The 27,641-nt window shown below is 43.5% G+C and overlaps 4 protein-coding genes and 3 long non-coding RNA genes across 8 annotated transcripts; 3 read left to right on the forward strand and 4 right to left on the reverse strand.

Moving 5' to 3' along the window:
• Positions 1 to 45: 45 nt before the first annotated feature.
• On the reverse strand, positions 46 to 736 carry LOC136356560 (uncharacterized). The gene is made up of 3 exons (XR_010741465.1): positions 613 to 736; positions 229 to 327; positions 46 to 125 (listed from the first exon to the last, which is right to left on the reverse strand). It is a non-coding gene; the product is annotated as an uncharacterized lncRNA (long non-coding RNA).
• Positions 737 to 4,534: 3,798 nt separating this feature from the next.
• LOC136356697 (berberine bridge enzyme-like 23) lies at positions 4,535 to 5,409 on the reverse strand. Its single transcript, XM_066310946.1, has 2 exons — positions 4,939 to 5,409; positions 4,535 to 4,879 (listed from the first exon to the last, which is right to left on the reverse strand). The coding sequence occupies exons 1-2, from the start codon at positions 5,407 to 5,409 to the stop codon at positions 4,535 to 4,537; spliced, it is 816 nt and encodes a 271-aa protein (XP_066167043.1).
• A 2,397-nt stretch (positions 5,410 to 7,806) lies between these two features.
• LOC136356764 (uncharacterized) lies at positions 7,807 to 8,095 on the forward strand. The gene is made up of 2 exons (XR_010741714.1): positions 7,807 to 7,943; positions 8,038 to 8,095. It is a non-coding gene; the product is annotated as an uncharacterized lncRNA (long non-coding RNA).
• An 852-nt stretch (positions 8,096 to 8,947) lies between these two features.
• Positions 8,948 to 12,714, forward strand: NINJA1 (protein NINJA homolog 1-like). 2 transcript variants are annotated; one of them, NM_001402628.1, is made up of 3 exons: positions 8,948 to 9,074; positions 10,466 to 11,574; positions 12,028 to 12,714. In NM_001402628.1, exons 2-3 carry the CDS (start codon positions 10,581 to 10,583, stop codon positions 12,387 to 12,389), a joined length of 1,356 nt encoding a protein of 451 aa, NP_001389557.1. In that variant the 5' UTR covers positions 8,948 to 9,074; positions 10,466 to 10,580; the 3' UTR covers positions 12,390 to 12,714. The 2 variants fall into 2 exon arrangements, with proteins under 2 accessions (NP_001389557.1, NP_001389558.1); NM_001402629.1 differs by having other exon boundaries at positions 9,068 to 9,222.
• A 2,565-nt stretch (positions 12,715 to 15,279) lies between these two features.
• On the forward strand, positions 15,280 to 21,761 carry LOC4339585 (phenylalanine--tRNA ligase beta subunit, cytoplasmic). Its single transcript, XM_015785194.3, has 19 exons — positions 15,280 to 15,424; positions 15,526 to 15,581; positions 15,681 to 15,790; positions 16,806 to 16,935; positions 17,118 to 17,233; positions 17,328 to 17,394; positions 17,626 to 17,667; positions 17,810 to 17,851; positions 18,013 to 18,089; positions 18,387 to 18,513; positions 18,610 to 18,777; positions 19,016 to 19,141; positions 19,232 to 19,342; positions 19,433 to 19,567; positions 20,197 to 20,271; positions 20,484 to 20,591; positions 20,672 to 20,758; positions 20,844 to 20,930; positions 21,419 to 21,761. The coding sequence occupies exons 1-19, from the start codon at positions 15,367 to 15,369 to the stop codon at positions 21,485 to 21,487; spliced, it is 1,791 nt and encodes a 596-aa protein (XP_015640680.1). The 5' UTR covers positions 15,280 to 15,366; the 3' UTR covers positions 21,488 to 21,761.
• LOC4339586 (aldehyde oxidase GLOX) lies at positions 21,488 to 24,144 on the reverse strand. Its single transcript, XM_015785193.3, has one exon. The coding sequence runs from the start codon at positions 23,830 to 23,832 to the stop codon at positions 21,964 to 21,966; it is 1,869 nt and encodes a 622-aa protein (XP_015640679.1). The 5' UTR covers positions 23,833 to 24,144; the 3' UTR covers positions 21,488 to 21,963.
• A 2,076-nt stretch (positions 24,145 to 26,220) lies between these two features.
• On the reverse strand, positions 26,221 to 26,591 carry LOC136356741 (uncharacterized). Its single transcript, XR_010741674.1, has 2 exons — positions 26,540 to 26,591; positions 26,221 to 26,455 (listed from the first exon to the last, which is right to left on the reverse strand). It is a non-coding gene; the product is annotated as an uncharacterized lncRNA (long non-coding RNA).
• Positions 26,592 to 27,641: the final 1,050 nt, after the last annotated feature.

The following is a 27,641-nucleotide window of genomic DNA, read 5'->3' on the forward strand; positions in this document are numbered from 1 at the left end:
ATAGTCATCAAAACAATATTCTACATCTATATATTCAGAACAGATATCCTTGTGGCCACCCAAATAGTCAGCAGAAGTAGGATGCCTAAGTTTTATATGCTGCACTCGGCACCCAAAACAATAACCTTATATAAAAAGAAAAAGAAAATAAGTTAATATTAGTACATATTTAATTAAACAAGATGAATGAAAACTACAATTTTTCACAAAAAGAGAAATCTTATTTACCATTGTCATTCTCTTCCAAAGGACAGCACAGGTAGACGTCCTTCTCCTCTTTGCAGTTGAGAAAATCCACCTCAGCAAAGAACAAAGTACGAGTGCCATCTGAATCATTGATCACCAGAAAGTTGAAGCGTGCATATACTTTCCCACATTCTTCAAAAAGACTCCTTTCTTTCACTTTCATAATTTCTAACTTGGCAGGCTGAAACATAATGATATTAGTCCAGATAGGTAAATTCATTTCCAACTTCCAATCCACAAACAAATATTCCAACTCTACCCAGCCTAGGCAAAACTAAAACTTATACAGATATAAAAGTACAAATTCAGAAATTCGAGGATGTCTAGCCAAAATGTATCATCAATGTTATTTTCGTGGATCCATACCGGCATATCTTTTTGCTTGGCATATGCGTGCAGTGCTATTTCCACCATCTTGCATGCCTCCTCTTGTTGTTCAGGAAATAAAATCTCGTATGACGAGGGGAACACACCGCTCTTGTAAGTAGCCATTAATGCTAACGCTACGATAATATTTGATACAATTCATCCTTCAACCAAAAGATGACAGCAGTATGTATAGTAGTATTGTTCTCTGAATCAGACTTTGGTTAATGACATTATATTATAGTTATGATTTTTTTTCAAACACACTATTATCGGGGCACATTTTATTCACAGGCAATATCACAATATGCTATGCTTCATAAGTCAAATTTCATACAGATGAAACAAAGTAAGGACCAACAAAAATGGTTGTTTCGTAGTTTCTGCAGATAAACAAAAAGACTCCGCTAGACATACGGACAGACACATCCTGTGAGTGGGAAGAAATAGCACCAGCCCCATCTATCCTGTTGCAAGCCCACCTCGGGATAATCTCGTTAAGACTATGCAGAATATGCTGCTTGTCCTTCCTGATTAGTTTCTTATAGTTGCCGAAGCCAAAGAATATAGGCACTAAAGATATCAATAACCTACCTGCGCATACTAAATATTCCAATCAATCGGTATAGTAGCTGAGAAACAACTCTGAAAAATAAAAAAAATAGTGCAGCCTTGATAATATTGAGAGAATTCACCTACAGGGGCATTCATGCACACACTGACACCGTGATCAATTACCAGATCTTCGTTCGCTTGATACAGTGTTGTAAAAAAAATAGACAGCTGGTGCTTATGTTGTGTCAAGGGTTGTACAACGCCAGATTGAGGTGCTTGGGAAATTAATCCATCCTTAAAACGTGGACGCAAAATAGTCTGAACTATAGAATAGAACAAATATAACAAAAACCGGAGCCTTTTGCATGATTTTTTTTAAAAAAAATCATATGTTAATGCAACGGAAGAACTCTGTACCTGTTGTGAGCTCTTCTTTATACTCACAATTCCTTTTCAAAAGTTCTCCCTTGCAATGCCTCTCGCAATCCCAGATTTTTCAACTCTAGGTGATAAGCCTAAACATAAAAAGGATTGCAATTAATCTCTAAACAACTAAAATATCATTTGTGGTGCTACAACAAGCTTACAACCCACAACCTTACAAATTGACTACAACAAACTTTGCTGTTGCATCCTATGTATCCTTACCTTGCCAAATTTTTTTCGTGGAGAAGAACCTGTTCTTGAACTGTACTGTGTCCACTTCATACTTTTGGTTACAGGGAATTGTTGCACTCCCTGCGTAATCCATCAAGTAGCCCCAATTTTTTCTAAAATTAATTGCACTGTTGTGCTGCACATACAACAATTACTGAATTGGGATTGAACATCTTAAATTTTTATGTGTTACATGTAAACATGCCATTACATGATCTGGTGGCCGCCACTGCCCTTTAGCTACAACATATATTTGGATCATTCATACATTTATATATTTCTGAAAGTGGTCCACGTCATCAAGGTTGTCTAAAGATATCGAAACTAATTCACGGACTAATTCAAAACCAATATTATTTTCTTAAGATCATAGATTTAGACTGTATATATGTGAATTGACGGCAACTATTGAATAAATATGGTCAAATATCTCATGATCTACCCGCCCTTTTTTTTCGGAATCCTTTTTTTGTGAAAAACTAAAACCATCTCATTATGGTAGTACTCGAGTTGTGAAGTTACTGATGAAAACATTCAAACTGAATTTGGTTGCTGCATTTAGGATGTCATAGGTATTTTCTTTTTTAATCTCTCTCGCTGATTTGGTTTCATTTCATTTAGATGAGTATTGAAAACCTTTCTCTTGTGACAATTTTATTCAGTTATGTATTTCATTCAGCTGATGAATTATCCTTTGATCATAGCCATTATAAATGAAATATAAACTGAATTGCACTATCTGCATGATATAACTTCTACAATTGGATTATGTTTTTCTGATTTTGGCATATATTGTATATGAATTTCATATACTTGGATAACCGTGTTTCTGGTTTTTTTTAGGGCCTTAGGGGGCATGTTTCTGAAATTTACAGTCTGGGAAAAATTCTGACATTGCTTATTATATACTCAGATTTTCCAGAAAAATGCTTATGTATTGCCAGCCATCTAGCACATGAGTTTGGATGTTTGTTATTGACTGACATAATGATAACTTGCAATATTAAATTCGAATACAAACAGTGAGTATAAAAACTTTTGTATGAATGGAACCGTTTGTGTTATTAGAGTGAGGTTTACATTTGGTCAATATTATATTCCCGTTTATGTTCATGAAATTCATCTTGTTTCTGTTTCTGTTCAGTGCAGTACTCCCTTATTGATTCCTTCCTCATTTCTGAACAAAAAGGACTCACTAATCTTAGATGGCATCATCTACACTATTGACGCATCATCTGCACTATTGACCTCCTTATGTTCATGCGACGGATATTTTTTCAGATCAGTGCAGTACAATCCTACTTTTGATTAGTGATGATAAATAGAAGTTTGATCGTTGAAATGATCAATACAAGATCCTTATTTGTAAGTAGCATCTATTGCACCTAATTTTGTATATGCAGTACATATATATTAGTTAGGATCATGTATATTTTGGTATTGCTGGCAAATATAACTCTCACCTTGGATCACAAATGATTTCAGCTAAACACCACCTATATAAGTTTAACAGATATTTATCTAAACTCAAAACTGAAACAAAAAAATGTGTTTAATGTCTGAAACTTGCAAGGTGCTACTATGACCTCTGAACAAATAAACGGTCTGAGTTTCCTAGCAGCAAATTGATTTGTTCAGAGATTTAGGTGGGGGCACGCCATAATAAATCGTTGAGACTAGGTCATAAAACAAATTAATATGATTTTTTAAAGCAAAATTTCTTTATATTTTTTTACATAAAATACACAGATCGGAAAAGCGTGCGTATAAAAAGAAGTGAGTATAAGTTAGGAAGATGGAGTAAAAAGCACACCCTTAACCCACTAACCTATGTTTTGCCTCATTGTACCCCTTGAACTACTAAAATTGGTTTGCTCGAGCATTTATCTTCTTCGTCTCTTTTTATAGGAGTCATATTCTAAAGCTGATATTTTGCAGGGCCAGACATAACACCATTATCAAAGCTCTAAAATATTTTTAAAAATTTTCATGACTATTGTTTGAAATTTAAAACCACGATGTTTAAATCATGCTTACTACTTTGAAATATATGTATACGGTGGTAAAAAAATATGAAAAATACTGAGAGGTAGGTTATGATGTATCTATATATCAATCCTACCAAATTTGCTTGCAAAATACGACGTATATGGTTGTATATCTTTATCTACTTAAAACATTCATAGTGTTTTTACTGTGCATCGTAGAAAAGTGTGTCTCACACAATTTTTCATCCGACATGTGAATTGTTGGTCCCTTTCCATGTCCCCAGCAAGCGTCAAACTCTTCCGCCCACATGAAACGGAAACAATCACATATAAAAATTCAGTTTCCAATCCGAGCACGACAACATCACGCACCCACTGCCTGTAGCCTCAAGCAGTGGCATGTGCCTCTCCTATCACAAAAACGAGACTCATGGCGGTCAGTTGTCTTTTGAGCTGATAGAGATTTTTTGCTGGTGGGTCTCACGAATCTGTCTTCAAGTGTATATAAATCTTGTGACCGCCAACAGTTCATAGAATATACTTTACTCCCTTCGTTTCATATTATTTTTTTCACTCAACCAGTTTTAGCTATTAATTATTTGGCAAAATTTGCTACAGGACACGCAAAAAACGTGTAATTGGCTGAGAGACACCGTGAAAACATGACACGGCTGATGGACACTACAAAAAAACGTGTAATTGGCCGTAGGACACCGGTCGCATTATTTTATTATTTCCGGGTCAAAAGAGGTGATTTCAAAATGACAAGATTGCCCCTGGAGCCATATTCCCCCGCGCCAGGAGCGGCAGACGGCGAGAGATCCTGTGACGGCAGCTATGGCTGCTGCGCCGCCCCTGGGGTTCTTGGACACGTACGGCTCCATCTCACCGTAGAGCCCTCTCATCCAGCCCATGTGCTTCTCCGCCGCCGCCGCCCCGCTATTCGACCAGAACCCATAGTACTGGATGTTGTAGAGCGCCTGCCGGTGCGGGAACGGTGTCACCGCTGGCGCGACGCGGACCATCTCGCCGCCGTAGGGGTCGAGGATGAGCAGCCCGGCACCGTCCTTGAGGAGCCAGCTCCAGGTGGTCTCCCAGACTTGGCTGGGCATGTTCTTGGACGTACGGAGTCGGACTTGGCCTTCAAGTACTTGCCCTGCTTGCTGGTGCCCCTGTCCAGGAGCATCTCCAATGGCTTCCCCGTGCCGTAGAACGCGAAGTAGAGCATGGACTGGATCCACATCATCTCGATGCAGTCGCTCGCCGTCACGCCGAGCTCGGGAAGGTGTCGGCCATGGCGGCGACGAGGCCAAGGCGTGTACCGACTACCGAGGTACAGGGACTCGAACTGCGCGTTCTGGTTCTGCACTACGACGCGGAGAAGTTCCCGCCGCTGCCACCTCGGATGGCCCAGAAGAGGTCCTCCCCCATGGCGGCCCTGTCGAGGAGCCTCCCCCTCGGCGTTCACCATGGTGGCATCGACGACGAGGTCGGAGGCGAGGCCGTGCATCCGTAGCATCAGGCCGAAGCCGCTGCCGCTGAGGAACCCGTCGACACCGACCGTCCCACTCGGGGCGTCGCGCTGCCCGCGCGCCATTCCTCCGCTCCGCCGCGTGTGTGAGGAAGAAGAAGGATAGGAGAGCAATGTGGGCCCCCACTTATGATTAGCAAATAGTAATCACCCTACTAATTAGGTACAAATTAGTCCATGACGCGTGAGGCCAGGTGGTTAAAAACCTATTAAAAATTAGATTAAACATACACTGTCTATGACATGTGGGACCCACTGGTGTTTAAAGAAGGAAAGAGAAGGGGCAATCTGGGCATTTAGAAAAATTTCTCACCTCTTTTGAGCCAGAAATAATAAAATAATGTGACCGGTGTCCTATAGCCAATTACACGTTTTTTTTAGTGTCTATCACCCGTGTCACGTTTTAACGGTGTCTCTTAACCAATTACATGTTTTTTGCGTGTCCTGTGGCAAATTTTGCCTTATTATTTTTGTTTCACGAATTCACCAGTTGCATATATAATAGTTCATTTTCTTAAAAAATAGCTACCATATGTGCCCATGCGCGAAAACCCTATTTTCGCATGTGGTTTGTGTTGCCCATATGGAAAGATACTAAAAATTATTTTTTATAGTGATAAGTGCCGTTATAGCAAAAAAATTTATTTAGACCTAGCAGCCTACAACAACAGGTTTTAGCCAAAGGCGAAAATCATTTTTCATAGTGATAAGTCCCCTTGCAGCAAAAAATAAAATCTTTATACCACACTAATAAGTAATGACACATTCAACTATTGATTATCTCTACGTGAAACCCACATCTCTATCATATGTTCCATCCACGACGTGCCTGAGACCCACCGAGGTTCATGAAAAAAGGCCCCCAAATATCCATCATCTAACTCTCTGCCACCGTACACGAAAAAAAAAAACATATGTAATTTGGATTTCCTATCGCAACGCACGAGCATCTTTGCTTTTTTTAAAAAAAAAAAGAGAAATGAGAAAGATGAAAGGAAAAGGTTCACTTGAGGTCCCTTATCTTGTCCTCGAGTTTCGAAATTGTCCCTGAACTAAAATACCAGATATAACATATCCATAATCTTGCAAAACCGGGTCACATTAGGTCCCAAGGCAGTATTGCTCCCCGGTTTTGGTGACTTGGTGGCTGAGTCAGCGTGGGACCCATGTGGGTCCTACATGCCAGCCGATAATCTTCTCCCACCTATCTCCCTTTTCTTCCCGTCTCAACCCAAACCTCCAGGGCAGCCAACAACAGGTGGGGAGAAGAGTGGCGACTGACGGCTGTGTCATGGACCTACACGGCGAAGAGCGCGAAGAAGCGAAGTAGGAAGGGCTCCCGACACGTCGTCCCCTCGGGTTACACCACTACATCGTTGCATGTCAGCTCGCCGCGCATCTGCGCCACGTCCGCATCATGATCGCACGTCAGCCACACCGTCGGGATTGGCAAGAGGATCTCCAAGAGTTGGGAGATGGAGTACGTTGCGATGCCTGAGCATACTCGCGAGCACCACTGACTGCATGAGTGCCCGTGCATGCAAGCGAAGAGGACGCCAGACGCTGAATCGCGGGAGAGGTGTGTGGTGGCCGGTGACCAGCAGGGAGAAGGGTGGTGGTTGTTGGGTGGCGGTGGTAGGTAGAAGCCCGACGACGACACCCGGCGATAGGTGGGGAGAAGGCTGGCAGCGAACAAGAAGCTTGGCGGTGGCAAGCGTTGGGGAAAAGGGCGCATGCATCGAGGACGTTGCGACCGCAACGTGGAGTAGATGGAGTTGACCTCGAAGACGATGCGGCGGAGCCGCGTGTTCGCCTCTGCGGAGGAGAGGCGAAGCTCGGGGACACCTGAACACATCGGCTTTTGAGCCGCTCGATGGGGGCGAGTATGAGCTTGGGGGATAGGAGCTTGGCCATCGTGACGAGGTGGAAGCCCGGGATAGGAGCTTGGCCAGCGTGATGAGGCGGAAGCCCCAGCCCTCACGCGTGCCGATGAAGACGACATTGCAGTTGTAGTTGGGACCCGCGCCACACCCCGCACGTGCGCAAGTCCATGACGTGAGCGCTCCCGGTCATTGGGAACCATGTCAGCTGGCGGCCTCCGCCGTCGAGCTTTTCCCCACCGACCGACACCCTTCTCCCCACCCATTGGCGAATGCCCTGGAGGTTTGGGTTGAGATGGGAGTAGAGGGGAGTGAGGTGGAAGAAGATTGCTGGTTGGCTTGTGGGGTCCACGTGGGCCCTACACTGACTCAGCCACCACGTCAACAAAACTGAAGAGCAATACTAGCTTGTTGGGATTAAAAGTGATCCGTTTTGCAAGATTAGGGGTTCAGGGTCGTTTAGAACTCAACGACAAGATAAGGGACCTTAGATGAACTTTTTTGGGAGATGAAAAAACTCCAGCCTCATGGGCCTGTGCATATGACCCATACATAGGCAGGCGACACCGCGTGCACGCCCTCCGCCTCCCCAATCCGTCCCGTCTCCTCGCCCGCCGCCCTCGACTCCCGTCTCCTCGCCTGCCGCTGGCGCCGATCTCCATCCTGCTAGCAGAGGTGGCGCCGGCGTCCTCCTCCTGCTCCCGCCGCATTCGCTCACCGGTGAGCATCCTAATCCATCCCATCCGGCCTCGGCCTCGGCCTCGAATTTCGTCTCCTCACCCGCCGCTTGCGCCGATCCCCATCCTGCGAGCAGAGGTGGCGCCCGGCGTCCTCCTTCTAGCTTCCACCGCATCGTCGCTCGCCGGTGAGCATCCCTCCCTACCCACACCTCATCAGGTATTCTGCTTTATCCCTCAAAAAGTTTGGGGGTTCAACCGAAACAGGGTTAGATCTGCCTCTGCCCAGCTCCACCTACTTTCAAGTTGTTAATTTTGATTTCCGTTTTTAGCATATGTAATTTGGTTACTGAATCTCATCCAAACACCCTTATAGAACGAAAAATGTAAGCTCACATAATTTTTACTCATCCAAACTCACGTAAATTTCTTTAAGAAGAATCTAGACCACAAACTACCCATAGTCACACAAAATATCTTTTTATCAACTTATATTCTTATAAGTAATTTTTATTCCACAAAATTTCTAAAGGACATACGGTGACACTTGGCATTAATCTAATTTAACTTTTTTTTCTTTGTCAGGTTATAAATTTTCTAAGACATTTGTGCCACTTGGCATGAATCTAATTTAACATTCTTTCTTTATCAGGTTATAAATTGAAACCATTGAACGTACTCCCAACTTCCCAATTAGTTTTGCTAGTAAATATAAACAAACATTAGTTTTGTGCACACAATTCACGTGCTCCCAACTTCCCAAGTCCACATCACCCTTCACCCATTCCTCCACTTGAGCCAAAACACCACGTTATCCTAAAACCCCAACTGACAGATAAGCCCCACCCGACAGTCCATCCACGGGCCCACTCCATCCGCGCGGGCCCACTGTCCAGTGACACAGTGAACACAATCGTCATATTTGCACCGTTTGGGTAGGGTGGGGATGGGGTGTGTGCTAGCAATCCCGGTGGATCGAGTGGTAGGCGAAATTACAAAATTACCCTCGCTGTTTTGATGGCTCTGTCTCGTGGTCGTGCGTGAGTTATGCTTCTTGAGTTTGCCCTTGCCTACCCACCCGCCTCCGCCGATCCCCATTCCAACCCGCGACTGCGAGCGAGGCGAGTAGGGCGGCTTCGTCGTTCGTCCTGCTGCTTCCGCCGCATCCATCCTGGTGAGCACATCCTCTTCCGCCGCCGTCGCCTGCGGCCGATCCCCATCCATCACGCGCGAGCTCGTCCTGGTCCTGCTGCCGTCGCCTGCAGCCGATCCCCATCCATCACGCGCGAGCTCGTCCTGGTCCTGCTGCTTCCGCAGCATCCGTTACGCGCATCCTCTTTCCCATCTCTCCCTGTGTCTACCTACGAACTTATTTTTCTCGAATTTGTGCGTTAACCCTAGCTTCTGTTGTAGAAATCTGCCTTAAACCTTAATACTAGTAACAGTTTGATGGGAGCGTTAACCCTAGCTTCTGTTGTAGAAATCTGCCTTAAACCTTAATACTAGTAACAGTTTGATGGCTCCCAAAAAGGTTTCCCATGCTAGATCCGCCACTGTAGTATTACGACTATAAGTTTTTTTTGTTTTCACAGCAACTTAAAGAAATAAGCACTGCGCAACACAGTAGAATAGCCATAAAACAAGCCTTAGTGCCATGGTTTGGAGCATTTTGCTGCTGGCGTGAGAAGATGTTTCCATTCTGTTGGTTCAGCATTTTAGCTGGCGTTTAGCTAGATGTGCAACCTAAGGACGTCTGGTTTAGCAAGTTTAATGTCCAAGTTATTATTCTATAGTTAGAAATAAAGGTCTGTTGATTAAATTACAGTAGTTTAGCAAGTTTAATCACACCTTAATACTAGTAACAGTTTGATGGCTCCCAAAAAGGTTTCCCATGCTAGATCCGCCACTGTAGTATTACGACTATAAGTTTTTTTTTGTTTTCACAGCAACTTAAAGAAATAAGCACTGCGCAACACAGTAGAATAGCCATAAAACGAGCCTTAGTGCCATGGTTTGGAGCATTTTGCTGCTGGCGTGAGAAGATGTTTCCATTCTGTTGGTTCAGCATTTTAGCTGGCGTTTGGCTAGATGTGCAACCTAAGGATGTCTGGTTTAGCAAATTTAATGTCCAAGTTATTATTCTATAGTTAGAAATAAAGGTCTGTTGATTAAATTATAGTAGTTTAGCAAGTTTAATCACCAATTAGGGTTAGATTCAATCGACTGGTTTGGGGCAAAGTGTTTACTTTATTGTAGATCTTGTTGCTTAAATTACATCGGCCGGAGAGGTTCCGACTTAACATGCTGTAGCATCGATGTAGTGTATTCCAAGCCTCTCTCTCTCTCTAATTAACCCATCCACATTATCTAAAAAAAATTAACCCATCCAACTTTTTGGAGATTTCTTTAAAAAAAATTAACCCATCCAACTTTTTGGAGATTTCTTTGGTGGGTGGTCAGGCGGTAATAACAGTTTGTTTCCAAAAGTTTTGGAGATTCAGCGGATACACATGAAACATGTTTGCCATGCTTAGTCTCTTACCAAAGGCTTTTTTTTTCTTGCAGATATGACTTGTTGAGTGGAAAGAATCAATATAGTACAATCTATTTTCTTCTCAATGTGTAGAAGAAACAGTCTGTAACCATACATACTTATTAATACGACTAGTGAAATCTAGACATGGACGATGAGAATGGCCTTGAGCTTAGCTTGGGTCTCTCTTTGGGTGGGACATCAGGAAAGTCTAAGGCTAGAGATGCTCCTCTAGAACCTAAAGCAGAGCCTCAAGTGGAAGAGAGCAGTAGCAAAGGTGTTTCACAAACTCCTGAGGCTCCTTTTGTGCATTACTATCAAACAAATGCAGAGAACCAAGAACACAGTAGCAAGCAGAGACACAGCCCTGCTGCACCACCGTTTGGGAACTTTTGGGGACAGCCAGGGAGTTCTTCTGTTCCTGTGGCAGATGGATCCAATGAACAGAAGCCAGTCTCTAGTAAACGGAAATTACTTTCTGAGGAGATAAGTTTTCAGAAGAAACCTAATACAGCTGCTGAGCAACCTGATGCATTTAGTAAGAGCTCTGACGGTGGTGTAAAAAACGCTCCTATTTCAATTAGCACGGATGATGGTTCAACAGGTGAAAACGAGGATGTTGCAGAATCAGAAGCAGAAGGCTCAAACTCTTGGTTGGTTGCACAGCGTGAAGACAGTGCTAAGGGATCTGTTGTCAATAGAGGATCTGACAGAAAACGATCCAGTGATGATGCTGCAGTTGGTTTTCAAGGAAAGAGGCAGCCAAGTTTCTCAGGAAGTGAATCCAGCTCTGGAAAATTGCCACAAGGAAATCCTTTGTCATTGCAAGCATCAAATGTTGTTGCTGTGCCATATCAAGTCCCGTCTCAGGTTTCAGCTCCTCCCAGTATTACCAATGCATCAAATTTCACTCCAGTATGTACAGTGCAGTTGAGGCCACCTACAAACAATGGACTAGCTGTTACAATGGGCAGTACCTCTCAGGTAGCTTTTGGTTATCCAGCTGTCCAGCTACCAACACTTGAAACAAGCTCTTCATGGGCTTTTGGTGCTCCACCTCAGGCTATGTCCTCTTTTACTGCAAAAGACAAAGTTGAACGAGCAGGAATCAGTCAAGCTGACGATGGCAAGAAAACTCAAGGTTAGTTTACCTGTGAACAACGCCCACACTCTCAGAACAAAGAACAAAAAATGTACTGTTACCTGTTGTGGTTCATCTCTAAATAACAAATATATTTGAAGTCAACAAGAATTAAGATACTTGGTCTGGGTTTGATCACTACATTTTTAGCAAAAAAACTCTATGGTTATGTCGCAAATGTCGTTGGGTTTGGTATGATAGAAGTATACTTTGAGACATGCCACTGATCTCATTTAGTTTCAGAATATTTATGAGTAGTTGGAAGCTGCATTGCTGCTTGTATGCATACAAGAACTGCCTTTGTCTATGGTATTTTATGATCTGGTAACGTAAAATAAGTGGAGATTACTTCTTATGCGCTGCTGTTTTTATGCCTAAACAATCATATGTTTGAATTTGAAATTTTCAGTATTTACAATTTGCATACTGATTCATTTTTTCCCCCAACTTCAGAGGCTGGTGCTTCCTCTTCTGCTCTTGTGGAGGATGACAAGAAGTCTGATAGGGCATTACCTCTCATGGGTTCTGCTATAAGGCCAGGCATTGCACCAAATGTCAAATTCGGAGGATCTGGATCGTATCCTGACCTTCCCTGGGTTTCTACCACTGGTACTGGGCCAAATGGCAGAACCATATCAGGTGTAACATATAAGTTTGGCAGAAACGAGGTGAAGATAGTCTGTGCCTGCCATGGCACCCACATGACGCCGGAGGAATTTATGCGGCACGCAAGTGCAGATGCTCCGGGCCAAGAAAATAGTGCAACTTTGCCGGCATTTCCTGTCGGGAACCAAGCAGCCTCAGCCCAAAACTAATTCACCGATCTGTATGACGGTTTCAATGAGTGCTGGACTAATACCTGTTGCGCCCTTTGTGTTTATATCCTCCATTCCTTATACTATTATTATTATGTATTGGTGCTCATATGATATTTATCTTGTAAGTTTAGACACGTCATGTTTTATGCTTGATGTTGAGGATAAATTTGTTGTATGTCTTTAACTTATTATTATGCATCTTTTTAGGAGGATCAAACAAGTCGGAGCTTTAAATAACCTGAATTCCGCTGTAGCCATATGGAATCATGTGGATTTTTTGCCAATTGATGTTGTGGTGGAATAAAATGCGGCATGTCTTGAATTACATTTGTATATTTGTCATGAAAGATTAGTTCATGTGCTTACGTTTTAAGTAGTTTTTGTGAATATACTTTGCGATTAGCAACGCAAAGTAAGACCATGTTTAGTTCCCCAAAAGAATTTTTTTTATCACATCGGATGCTTGACCGGATGTCGGAAGGGTTTTTTTGGACATGAATGAAAAAACTAATTTCATAACTTGCTTGGAAACCGCGAGATGAATCTTTTGAGCCTAATTAATCCGTTATTAGCACATATTGGTTACTGTAGCACTTATGGTTAATTATAGACTAATTATGCTTAAAAGATTTATCTCGTGATTTTTCATGCAAACTGTGCAATTAGTTTTTGTTTTTATCTATATTTAATGTTCTATACATGTGTGCAAAGATTCAATGTGACGTTTTTGGAAAAAAAAAATTAGGAACTAAACTAGGCCTAATAATACAAAGTACATACATCTATACTTTTTATAAAGTTACAACCCGCTAACTCTAAAGCTTAACATGCAATCATGCCACATCATCACCCACTAGCAATAACATCATGCAAGCATGCAACATCATCTATAATCTATTTAATTATAAAAATCAACATGCAAGCATATCCAATCATCACCTCTCACATCATTTCCACAATATTTTAACTAATATATCTATCATTTTTATAATATTTAATATATACTTATCAACATGTTCGATATTAAAGTACGAGTATCATTTGTTTGTTTAGATAAATACCGATAAACTCCGATGTTTCATTTCATTTCTTTTTACTCCTATCTTGATTATTGAAAAAATATATTAAAAATTACTTATAAATTCCTGGAGTAAAGCATGAGGAATCACATAGCTAAAGAATATGAAGGAGTACCTATTGAGGTATCATTGAAATGTTTCTTTTCAAAAAAAAAATTATATTAACAGCGTAATAATACTATTCAATGACATTTACTAGAATATACTATCTCTGTCAAAAAAGAATCAAATCCTAGCTATGAACCTGAACCTAAACATTTAATGTTCATAGCCATGATTTGATTATTTTTTGGACGGAGGGAGTAAGAGTATAAACCAACCGCTTAGCATTATATGTATGTTCCAACATCAATATCACTGTATTCCTTGGCACGGATGATATCATATTGGAAGTGTGGGTCGTGTGCGGTTGCTAGCCAGATCGTCGAAGTCGTGCCTCCGCAACTCTATATTTGTCGGGCATGTTAAAGAATTAAAGAATTATAAGAAACAGCTGGCTAGTAGTCGGTTTCTAAGAATTTGGAGAAACTGAGTTTCTCAACTTTATTTTTTTGATTTTACGACTACAACATTTTAGAATTTGAACGAAAAACTAAACTGTTTGCGGAGCTTCTGATTTTGAAAAAAATTGTAGCCGACAAAACTCCTCCACTCGTCTGTAGGGGTGAAAGTGGTTTGGATAGTTTCCGTCCGTCCGGACCATTTTTCGGATTCGGATAGTTTCGGTCGGAATTATCCGGAGATTCTCGGATTTGGAAACGAATTCGGATTTTTTTTCTCGGAAACGAAAACGAAAACAGTAAGGGTACTATCCGTCGGAATCGGAAAACGGTCGGAAACTATCCGGATTTTTTTTCGGATATCCGCAGACATTAAGCAAAGTTTAGAAAAAACATGTATATATACATAACCTTTTCATACTGAATCAGATGGAGACAAACTTTATATCAACATTGTAGAGCTCGATGAGATCTACAACTTTCTTATTGACTATTTTATTATTTGAGGTCATTTAGGGAGTCTAAATATTCATTATAATATACCATTTAATTTTTACAAAATCTCATATCTACAATTCAAACGACATCTGATGGAGATGTGTTCCATATCAAAGTTGTAGAGCTCAACGGGATCTACCACTTTGTAGTTTATAACATTTGTATTTGAAAGCATTTAAAGTATAAAACAAACATTACAAGTTTCGAAGATGTGAAGTAAAATAAATAACATCTTCAATTTATACAATGGTAAGTAAGTTATACATCTAGTAAAAGGTATTGGGAATAGAAAATGATAATCATATTTGTATATGGATCTCTAAGAGGAATAGCCATGAAAATCGATTTTCACATAGGGTTGTGGGACCGTCTACAAAATTGACGATATAAATGTTGGAGATGTTGAACTAAAATAATAAGCGATATCTCTTCCTTAATCAAGACACTCAATTTGAGGGGTTTTTTATATACCGGTAAATATCCGCTACCGTATTCGTTCCGTCTCGTATTCGCTCCGTTTCTGTATTCGATAATATTCGATTTCATTTTCGTATCCGAGTTTTCGATTCCGATTCCAATTCCGAAAAAAAAATATGAAAACGAATATGATAAAGTTAGTTCCATCCGTATCCGCTCCGTTTTCATCCCTGCTCGTCTGCCTCGACGGCTCGACTCGCTGAACCCCCGCCGCCTCCTTAGTAGCGAGCTTTCATGGGCCATAAATATAAGCCCATCGACGTACATGGGCTGGAATTTCGGCCCATTCAGAATAACCTGCATAGCGGCCTCGAAATCCACTAACCCTCTCTCACCTCAGTCAGACATCGTCCTCTCCATCGCCGCTAAGGTCTTCGCCGCCGCCACCGCCGCCGAGAGGGGAGGCCGCCGACTTCAGCGATGCCGACGGTGAGCGTCGGCCGGGACCGCTTCTTCGTCGCCCTCGGAAGGACATACAGTAAGCGACCCTCTGCTCTTGCGCCGCCCCCCCACCCCACTAAACCCCCATCACGCGAGAAACCCTATCTGACCTCGGTGTTCTTTTGCTGGTTGCTGCAGCGCAGGAGGAGTTCGAGGTGCTCTGCTTCGAGTTCGGCATCGAGCTCGATGACGTGGTGCGCTAGCGCTCGGATCTGGCTGAGACTTCGGCCTTCGTGCTTTTCGTGCTTTGGTTTCGAGTTGTGTCTGATTTGGGTTGTTGTGTGCTCGTGTAGACCACGGAGAAGGCCATCATCCGGAAGGAGAAGCACCTGGAGGATGATGACGGCGAGGTGGATGGTGATGACGACGAGGTCATCTACAAGATCGAGGTCGCCGCCAATAGGTGAGGGAATCTTGGTGTAGAGATAAGCCCATGCCACAGCAGTGCAGCTCTAATTATCTGAAACGAACCTTGTTTTTTTCCCTGTTGATGATTAATTAGGCTTCGAATTGAACTGGTATAGTCCCTACTGAAGATCTGCAGTGAGTTCTTCACGTTTTGTGGCGTGGGTGTGACATGATGATTGACTCCTACTTTTGAGTTTTTGATAGAGTTATAGGTTGGTTACTGTGAATTGTTGTTCCCTTGGTTGTTATAATGCTTGTATCTGCTGGTTGATGCTCGACAGTTGTTTCAATGATAGGGAATTTGTTGTTATTTCAATCCAGAATTTGTGGCAATTACACCAGAAGTCAGAATTCTGTAATAATGTGGGACTGTGTGGAGATCAGCCTCATAACAGATAATGCTGAATTTCTGGTTCCTGATTCTGTTCAGCATCTAGCTAATAACTGCCCTGCCTAGGTGTTCTCTACTTTGATTGATTCAGTTGATATGCTTTTTGCTTCATGGATTCAATCTTCTGCATTTTATAAACTCTGGTTGCTGGTAGGAGTTTCTCTACTTAGATTGATTCTGTTGATATGCTTTTTGCTTCATGGATGCAAATCTTCTGCATTTGGTAAACTCTTGTTGTTGGTAGGCTGCTTGTTCTCTTTTTATCTAGTTCATTTCTTCAGTCAATTAAGAGTTATAGTTTGTAATATTTTTTATGTTTTGGATAAAACAATGAACCATTTTTTATTCTGCTCCATGCTACTATTTTCTGTAATTTTTGTGGCTGAGGCATGTAGTATAATAACAGAGTTTACTTTCTTAGGATCCGCATAAGCTGATATGACTTTATGCCTTTGCTTGACATTTCAATTTGGTGTATGGATGGGAATTTGTTTTATTCAATAACCATTGCCTCATTGGTTTTCTGTATATGCACTTGAAGGGTCTTGTTTAGCTTCTGGGAAGGACACTTTGACATCTCTAAACATTACATGTTAATGTTCATTGCAAATGCATGCAGGTATGATTTGTTATGTCTTGAAGGATTGGCAAGGGCCCTCCGCATTTTCACTGGGACTGAAGCGACCCCTATGTACAAAATTTCTTGCATCCCTCGCGATTCAATGCTTCTGATGCATGTTAAACCTCAGGTAACAAATTGATAGGCTATTCCCAGTTTTTCATGTTTTACCTTATATACCTCTTTTTTGTGCTTCAAGTCAGTGATTATGGCTATCCATTTTGTTTATGTTGTGACATATTTCAACTTTCAAATAATATTCTTCAAAAGATGTGAACAGTTGTCAAAGTTAGAATTTGCTTTATTTGGCAGACTTCACAAATAAGGCCCTATGTGGTCTGTGCTGTCCTTAGAGGGGTAACTTTCGATGAAGCAAGATATAACAGCTTCATCGATCTTCAAGACAAACTCCATCAAAATATTTGCAGGTATAGCCTGTCTAACTGCCCACTGTTAATTTTGCTGTATTGACTTCACTATCACCAAGATATTAACTCTGAGCACTTTTATGATGGAAAAAAGGAAGAGAACTCTGGTGGCCATAGGTACCCACGATCTTGACACTCTGAAAGGACCCTTTTCATATGAGGTAAATGCAATGATGTATTAAGGCTTGTTTGGTTGGATGGTGACTTTACTTTTCTTCACTTATTGAGGCTTCCATTTATAGCCCCCAAGAAAGCTCCCATGCAGTTTCCTTTTTTTTTTTACCACAAAAATCTATTTGATCTATGTTCTGTTACCTGATTTTCTGACAATGTGAATGCCCAGAGTGAGTTATCTCATTCTTGTTAACTAACATGTTGACCATGTTGCCCAGGCTCTACCACCACAAGAGATCAACTTTGTCCCATTAAAGCAGGTAAAATAATTTACCAAATTTAACCAAGCCATATACTGTGCCGATCTTGCAGATTATTTACAGAGCAATATAACAGTCTTGTTTTATTTGCTGAGGATTTATACTAATGTTTTATTTGTGTTCTCTTTATTGTATGTTTCAGGAGGAAAGCTTCAGGGCTGATAAACTGATGGAATTCTATAAAGTAAGCAGCCATATCGTTTTTTAGTGCCCATGTAGCAATAACTAGTGCCAGACAAGTTTTGAAGTTTATAATTAATTACAGGCACTGAATTTTGATTCTATGATAAGTGTTCTATGTACATATTTATTTGGTTGCTAATGTTCTATGCTTTCTTTGTGCAGTCAGACATGAAGTTGAAGAAGTTCCTGCATATAATTGAGAATTCGCCAGTATACCCAGTTATTTATGATAGCAACAGGTGAACTTATTGCATGCTCTGATTATTTGCACACCTTGTTTTTTTTTCCTTAAATCCTTTATGATCTTAATCAGTTAGAGAGGACCTAGTGATCAGTGTGTAACCATTAGCTCTTTTTGTTACATTTCTCAAATTCTCAATGTTACAACAAAAATCAACTAGAAAGGACCCATTGCCAATATCTAATGGTGATGCTTCCACCAGGATATCAGTATTAAAAATATTTATTTGTTAATGAAATGGCCTATTTTCAGTCAGCAATGCGATCATTTCTGTGTAAACTTCAATAATTTTCAGGACCGTATTGTCTTTACCACCAATCATCAATGGTGCACATTCTGCTATCACTCTGAAGACAAGGAATGTGTTTATTGAGTGTACCGCTACTGACCTTACAAAAGCAAAGATTGTTCTCAATACAATGGTAGGTGCAATGTAACTCTCTCCCCTAGGTAGAAATTATCTCCTTCTGGATGAAGATCAAACTGTTGCATTTATGGTCTGGTTTTTATCTGTATAGGTCACAATGTTCTCTGAGTACTGCGAAAACAAGTTTGAAGTGGAACCAGTTGAAGTTGTGTCACATGATGGAAGCAAAACCATTTACCCTGACCTTTCATGCTATAAAATGGAGGTCTCACTATCTGAGGTTGTTGGACCCATTGGCATCTCCCTAGATGAGACAAAGGTATTTTCCAGACCTCATCTCTATGGTAGTTATTGAATAATAACTGAGAAATTGACATTTACCTTATCGTATTTGAATTGACAATGTACTAACTGCCACATTTTTTAATCGTTCTGTCTGTAGTTTGAGCTAAGTTAAATGGTATTCACTTTGGTTACCGCTTTTGCTTGGATACTCTGAAATTAGATTTGCATGCTTGTGCAAGTGAAATGACACAGTTGTGTGTGCAAAAATGCAGGTTATTTCCCTTCTGAACAAAATGCAGTTGCAAGCTGAAAGTTGTCCATCAAAAGGGGAACCACGTATTTCAGTTTCTGTCCCTCCAACAAGAAGTGACATTCTGCATGCTCGTGATTTGGTGGAGGTAATACATAATTCTCTACCATAGCCTTTTCCATAGTTGCTAATCATTGTTTGGATAATTTTGTACTCAGTTTTCACTTTTGCTGTGAAGGATGTTGCTATAGCTTATGGTTACAACAATGTGCCAAAATCAAAGCCAAAGTGTATGACAATAGGAGGAAGGCAACCATTAAACCGTTTCTCTGATAAACTTCGTGCTGAGGTACTTGAGTCTCTTGTGATGTACCTCTGGTTTGGCATATATCTTTTCACCAACTGATATTTCTTTGATAAATGAAATATGTGGGGCCAGGTTGCAAGAGCTGGTTATATGGAGGTGCTCACATTTACCTTGTGTTCACGTGAAGAAAACTTTGACATGTTAAATAGGACACAGGATGTAAATAAAGCAGTTATTATTGCGAATCCACGCACTTCTGAATTTGAGGTAACAAGAATTTGTTCTAGTCTTCTAGATGTTCAATGCTCTTCCGCTATGATTTGTTGGATATTGAATTCAACTTGCAATTTATTATGTTCTTGGTTTCATATTTTTTCTAAGAGGAGTGTAAATGTAAATTTATCATGGTCTAAATGTTCCATTGGTAAATATCCTCGCCAGTTCCTTTGTTCCTACATTAGAAATTTTTACTTTTTCATACAAGCCAAGTTGTGAATTGATACCCTGGCCAAGCTGTTAACAGATGAATCTACATGACATTTCAAATATTCTTTTGTGGTTAACATAAACAAATTTCAGATGTTACTACCTCCTTGCACAAATGTATGACGTTGGTTAGTTCAATTTTGAGCTAACCAACGTCAAACAAAAAAAATATGGAGGGGGTACAACTTATCTCTTCACGTTTTCATTTTTTTGTGTGCATTTTCTGCACTTAAGTGTGGCCTTTTGTACTTTATTGCCCTTCTCTATAGAGAAAAGGAAAGAAATCTGCACTGTTCTACAATATATTTGTTTCTTATGTATGCTATATCTGCCACGATGAGATTTAAGAACATAACTGTGTTAAGCAAGCAGTACATGTAATAATTATTGTTTTCATTGTGGTTTTGCAGGTGGTTCGAACCAGTCTGATGTCATGTTTATTGAAAACTTTGAAGCATAACATAGACCATCCAAGACCCATAAAGGTACTTTGTGAAAATAAGAATGAATACGCATATGCTTATTATTAGCTCACTGTCATTGAGGTGCTTTTTCTCACGCTTAATCATTACATGAATTGTAGCATTTTCTTCATATGATTTCTGAACGACAAAGCTTCTGTTAGAAACTAGAATTCTCCTTAGCCAAAGGGAAATGTTTCAGTGGTTGTGATCTTTTTGCATGGCTGTGTATGCAGATATTTGAAGTTGGTGATGTAGTGACATTGGATGGGTCACGTGATGTTGGTGCTTCTAATAATCGTCGACTCGCAGCTTTGTACTGTAATAAGCAGTCTGGGTTTGAGGTAAGACATGACAATTTGTCCGAGTATGATGTTTAAAGAACTTCTATCCAGCCCTTGTCTAATCATGATGAACTATCCAGGAAATTATGGGTTTGGTAGATAGAATCGTGAATGTTGTGAGAGCTCCCCACATCAAATTTGGCCAGAATTACTATGTTCCTACAAATGTAAGCATTTAAAGTTCTGTATGCATTCAAGTAAATCATCTGTCTTTTGCTGTCTTGAACATTTGTGCTAATGTTTTGTTTGTAGGAACCTGAATTCTTTCCGAAAAGACAATGCAAAATTGTTATGAGTGATGGAAAGCAGATTGGCTACTTAGGAATTGTGCATGCCGAGGTAAATCTTGTCTTATTCAATAGCATCTCTGCCCTAGTAGTTATAGCATTTTTTTTAAAATACTAGTTATATGACCATGCGGTGCAACAGGTAGGGAGATATACAGGTGATTCAGTTCTCTCTTATGCCGTTTTTTCACGATAGGTTGTGTTTCTGGGGCTCGGTTTTACACGACGGGTTGTGTTTCTTGGACTTTTTTTAGAGTGGTTTATTTGGGAAGGGAGGGAGCTTTTTTTTTAGGGAGAGGAAGGACGACTGTGCTTTTAAAGTAGTTAAATAAATACGGTTGAATTTCTGAATGCTAGTATGCCAAATTTGTCTCTGTAAAATACAAGCAACTATCCAGTTCTGATCAAATCCGCACTCTATCCCCTTTGGTGAAATGAATAGATAACTTCACCTGTACGTGCAATTGTAAATATTTATCAGGTACTAGATAATTCTGTGATTTTGGTCGTGAATTAAGTACAAATTTTGATCTATTGCAGGTCCTAAGGAAATTCGGCATTCCAGACCCCTGCACTTTCGTTGAGATTGACGTTGAGGCTTTGTTATAGTACCACCTGCTGTCAGTCAGGATGTGCTTGCTTTGTTCATTTAGCATGCGTGGAGTATCTAACAGATCAAGCATTTGAGTTTGAACACCGCATGTAATTGTAGAATTCATAATTGCATATTTTTTTTGTTCGGGAAGAAATAGAAAATGGCGATGCCCTTTTTTGCCAAACAGGCCGTGGGGTCATGTTTACCTTGTTCCCATTGTGTAATTTTACATCATTGCTGGCACAGGTTTTTTATTTATAAAATGGATATCTAAAATGATTTTGTGAAGATCAATTTGTGGAGACCAGCTACACCTAAAATCACTTTGTGCATGGTCATATTTCTAGCGCAAGCATACGATAGAGCACAAGAAAGCACCAGTTTGGTCGATCTGATATCCGTATATACCTTCCCTACCTAAGTAAAAGGGGTAACAGACACAGGAAAAAAAGAGAGAGGAAGAGTGTACATGGATTAGTTACACCAACATTTACTGTATTTTGACCCAAGCGGCCTCGCTGGGCACGTCCTTGGATACGACGTAGACGAGGTAGTACCCCGGCGGCGCGAGCTCCGGCTTCCGCGGCGTGTCGACGGTGAGCTCGTACATCTGCCCCTGCGCCGAGAAGCCGGCGACGGGCAGCACGAGCAAGCGCTGGTTCATGGAGTAGCCGTGCGTCGTGAAGGGCGGCGCGTACATGGTCACCCTCACGTCGCCCCACTCCACCGCCGCCACCGGCGTGTGGAACCTGAACGTGAACTTGGTCCCGTACCGCATCCCGCCCGCCGGCACCGACGCCACGTCGATCACCGCCCGGTTCCCGGTCAGCTCCCTGCTCAGGTACGGCGGCGCGAACCGCTCCACCCGCACCTCCGTCGGGAAGTCCACGCCGCTGAAGTTGTACGCCGCGTTCGTGTTCCCGCCGGCGACCAGCACCGTGGCGTCCGGGAGCACGGCGCTGGTGGAGTGGTACATCCGCGCCACCGTCGACGCCGCCAGCGGCCGGAACCGCGACCCCTCCGGGTGCCGCGGCGAGTAGAGGATCGGCGACAGGATGGGCTGCCGCGCGAACCCCCACCCGGAGCTCCCCTTGGCGGCGCCGTTGAGCATGAGCAGGTCGCCGGTGGGGAGGACGAGCAGGTCGCCCATGACGCGGCCCACCGGCATCGCCTCCACCGCCCACACCGCGTCGATCTTGCCTAGGTTGATGCGGGCGCAGTCGCGGAGCGTCGGCTGGTACGTGTTGTTCTCCCCCAGCCTGAACGCCGTCTTGAGCGCGCCGCCGCAGACGATCACCTCCGGCTCCGGGTCGGCGCCGCGGGTCAGGTTGCGGAGGTCGAGCGGGAGCATCGCCGACATGGCCGACGCCGGGTGGTTCCGCCCGCCGCCGGCGAGCTTGGGGAGCTCGCGGACGACCTTGCCCGTCCTGTGGTCGAAGACGACGGAGCGGTCGTTGGCGAAGACGAAGAGGTTGCCGTCGGGGAGGAGGTTGACGAACGGGTAGAGGTTGTTCTCGACGTCGTCGGTGGTCTCGCGGAGGAGCGGGAACTTGATGGACTGGCCGTTGGTCATCCCCGGCTGCGGCACGAACTCGTAGCTGAAGGCTCGCCGGCCGCCGAACACGATGAACCGCCCGTCGGGGAGCACCTGCTGCGTCGCGTACCACCTCCCCTCGGCGAAGCTGTTCGGGTACTCGCGCCAGTCGCAGGTGTCGCACGCGTCGAGCCGCCTCACCGCCTTGTCGCCCTCGAAGTAGCCACCGGTCTGGATCAGGTTGCCGTCGGCGTCGAACGCGCCGGACGAACACCACGTGTCGGTGGCGGTCTTGAGCGACCGGAGCGCGCCGGTGCTGTAGTCGAACTCCACGGCGTGCGCCCAGCAGTCCATGGTGCCTTCCCTCTTGGCGCGCGGGTCGGCGCGGCAGTTATTCATGGGGAGGCGCATCAGCGACCGGCCGGTGGTGCTGGTGTCGAACATGATGGCCTTGCCGTGGCGCATGACGGCGAGGTGCATCGCCGACACGCCGGAGTTCTCGCTGACGATGGTCCACGACCCGGCGTGCCCCGCGGAGTCGTCGACGGGGAGGACGATGGTGTCGAGCGCCGCCTTGCTGGGCGCGCCCAGCGGCGGCACCTTGGTGAGGCCCGTGGCTGTGGCCGGCGCGGCGCCATCCTCCTCCTGCTCGATCTTCGGCTTCCGCTTCGCCTGCCCCGGCGACCCATCGAACGGGAAGTAATCGCTGTCGGAGCGCGGGCGGAAGATGCTGAAGAGGTCGAAGAACGCCTCGCCGGAGTCGGCGAGGAGGAGGAGGAGCGCCACGGCGAGGACGGCCGCGCGGGGGAGGGACGACGACCCCATGGTAGGCGGCGGCGGAGAGACCGAGGAAGGGGGCTGACCTCTCCTTTGTCCCCTCCTCTCGTGATCTTTCCCGCCTTCTAATCCCGGCCGCCATGGCGGCTAAAATTGGACGTCGAGCTCCATCTCCATCCTCGCTCGCTCCGCGCTGCAAATGGTGGCTGGCATCGCGCGCCGCGTTTCGCGCGGCGCAGGCACAACTTCAAAACTTCAAAGTTCAAACATAGCATATGCCGCGCGCGTGGTGGTTGCTCCCGCCAGAAACGAGGCGGCCGCGGCGGCGGGACGACGATCGACGCTCGGCACGGTCATTTTTACAAACACCTGACCGATGCCAATGATAGCAGTGATATGCAAGGGGTGTTTCTGCAAATATCCCGGACCATTACTAATTTTAGCGGTATTATACAGGGACCTTTATGCAAAAATACTATCGATGTGCCACGCCCATGCGTCTTCTTCCTCGATCAGTTGCCGGCCGGCCGGACGGTGGATGCAGTGCAGCCGGCGAGCGGCGGCGGCGGCGTCTTCTACTTGATCGTCGTCGCCGCTGTCAATCGAAGCCCCGACGAGAGAGACGCACGCGATACGCGTGGAGTCAGGCTAGATTAACTGGGGAAATGAAATTCAATTCATGTGAATGCAAAGCAGTCGATCTTATACATCGATCGCCATGAGCCGTTAACCCTAGAACTGAACTGCACTAAGATTTTGTTTGGATCAGGGTTAGAACATATCACATCGGATATTTGGACACTAATTATAACTATTAGACGTAACCCTGGACTAATTCGCGAGACGAATCTATTGAGTTTAATTAATCCATGATTTGACTACGTGATGTTACAGTAAACATGTGCTAATTATGGATTAATTAGGTTTTAAAAAATTATCTCGTGAATTAGCTCTTATTTATGCAATTAGTTTTGTAATTAGTCTATGTTTAATACTTCAAATTAGTGTCTAAACATCCGATGTAACGGGGACTAAAGTTTAATCCCTGAATCTAAACACTACCTAAGCCGGGCCGACCAATCTAAGGAACGGCCATCCTAACTTTATTAAGGTGAAAGAGGGTGTATAACTTTTGCAAGATCGACATTGATTAATTAAACTACCGAGAGAGAAAACGGGGTGGGGGGGGGGGGGGGAGAAAACTAAAGAAAAGAAGAAACCGCGCGCTTGACGGTGGACTCCTCCTCAATCGACTTCTCTAAAGATGTCGGTCTCCCTCCAAATTAGGATCTCCTCTCTAATACTCCCTCCATCCACTTGAGTTGCTCGTATTACGTTTTTCAATTTTTCCAAAAGAGTTGCACGTCTTCTGCATGCGCCTCGAAAGAGTAATCTGCAACCCTTCACTTCTGCGGCTGCATTAAATTCTCCACGTCAACGGCCCTTTGTTCGCTTCATTAGCATCCCATGCATGCAGTTTCAAGGGCCCACGCCAGTGAACAAGGGATTGCCATCGCGCGCGCGGCAAGCCGAAGGCGGGATGTCGAAGCGACGCTGCGGTATAAGAGCAGGTATAATAGTAGACTATAAGCCAGCTATAAACATATTTTAAGAAGATAACACTACACTGGCCAAGGTCACCTGTGACGGGCCCAAACCCTCATCTTTGACGGCTTCGCGCATGGTCAGTGATCAGTGGTCACTGGTGAGTCCAGTCACCTTTGACGGGTGGCCGGCCGTCACAGGTGACACCCACCTCTGACGGGCAAGTTACTAGAAGGCCGTCAGAGGTGTTGGTCTCCGCTAGCCTTGAGCGAGTTAGGACCCGTCACAGGTGACTCATCTCTGACGGCCCTTTAAATAAAGGCCGTCAGAGGTTGAGGTCTCCGTAGTTAGAAGCTGTCACAGGTGATCTACCTGTGACGGCCCCAAAAGTAAAGGCCCGTCACAGGTAGGTCACCTCTGACGGGCCTTTATTTGCTAGTCCGTCACAGGTTATGTTACCTTTGACGGATTTTTGTTCCGACCCGTCACTGATGAGTTAATTCCAGAAAAAAAATAAATGCTAAATATTGGCTAGCCTCAGGATTTGCTAGCCATGCCCTCTGAAAAATAGAAACATCACAGATATATTCCAGTCACAGATCCATCACAGATACATCACCCCCCCCAATATAACATCACATATCCCCAACAACACATATATGCAGTTCAAATGCCACAATTTTGCACAGCAAATTCACACCCCTTGAAAGCCACAATTTCGGTCGTTGCTCATAGAACCGCATATATACTTACCAAATGGATTAAAGCCATAATGTCATCGACCTGCACAACCTGTCAATAAGGAAAAAAAAAAGGAGAAAACAGATGAATAGTACAACATAAATCGTAGTTGATCAAATGTGATGACAATTTAGTAAAGTACCATAAATATTGCACATATGAAAGTAAATTACATTGCACTCTATAAAAACATAATTTTTTACATCGCCAGAAATTATAAAAACATCTTTTTTACATCACAATAAATTATCTAGCCAAGTTCATGAGTCTATTTGGCATGAAAACGTCCTTTCTTGTTCATTATTTCTGCAAGAATAAAGGCGCACAATTCGCCTCTGATAGCGGGGGGGTTGATGGGTGAGATCTTGAAGCCAGCTCTACCTTTCTGTTTAATAAATAAGAGGTTAATTAGCACGTTTTGAATAGCAATGTAGATATTGAAATGAGCTTATTCGCCATTAGCAACAACCTCAGGGTCGAAATCTTTCACCTCTCTTAGAAGTGTTGACATGTTGTGGCACCACATTGGTCTCCGATCTGTTGTGCGCATGCAAACTTGGTGTCATGATAAAGTTCATTCTTGCCCTCCTTGTGCCTACCACCCTTTTCCACATATGGGCTCCAAGCCATATTTAAGGCCTTGGTGATTTCACTGAAATCATAATCTTTGGACTTATTGGAGTTAAGGTAGGTAACCCGACTCCACTTAGGTACGATGACTAGGAGAATCCAATGTCGCCTGCGCAGTGGTTATGTAGCGTTAGTACTAAGAACCTTAACTTCAAAAACAATATACACGAAGGGTATTGTCCTCTTACTCTTGGTTGTGTGCGCACATGATGTACTCCTTGTCTTGATGGGCCCATAAACACCGGTTGACATAGTCAACCACCTCAGTGAAGCTCTGTCGTAAATTAACCTCATTCACCATGGATGGATCAAGGAACCCAACCTGATTACCATGGCGACGACTCTCGATCCAACACAACCTTAAAATATGTACGTATTAGAACTAATTTAATTAGGAGATATAGTCCAGTCATATCACAAGTATAGAAGGTATGCACTTACAAGGAGTAGCATTTAAGAAGACCAGTGTCCAACTTCCGGATCCTGAAAAGGTCGAAGAGGTCATCAAAGCCTATAGTTATATAGGCAGGCGACGATAGGAACGGCTGGTGGTCGTGATGTCCAACTATGGATGACTCCCTCATTTTCCGCTTGGCATTGCTTAGCTACATGTATTGCTTATGTAGCTCTCGGCAAGCAATACCCATCACAGCTAACACATTGTCCTCCACCAATGGCATGCCTAGCTCAAATTGGGCTGGCGCCCTCACGACTTTCCCCGATTTGCTCACCGGCATCGACGTCGCAGCCTTGCCCCTTTTTGGCTCCGGCGCCAACTCCCCGACCTTCCCCTTGCCGCGTTCACGCTTCTGGCCCTTGACAAGTGGTGGGGAGCTATCGGCCTTTCTTGTGGTCTTTATTGGAGCCAAGCTTTGAGCTATATCTGCCAAGTCCATATCAGCTCCACCGGGAGAATGAGGTACTGACAATGCCGGTCCACG

The sequence above is a fragment of the Oryza sativa genome, chromosome 5, assembly GCF_034140825.1.
Source record: "Oryza sativa Japonica Group chromosome 5, ASM3414082v1".
In the NCBI taxonomy this organism is placed as follows: domain Eukaryota; kingdom Viridiplantae; phylum Streptophyta; class Magnoliopsida; order Poales; family Poaceae; genus Oryza; species Oryza sativa.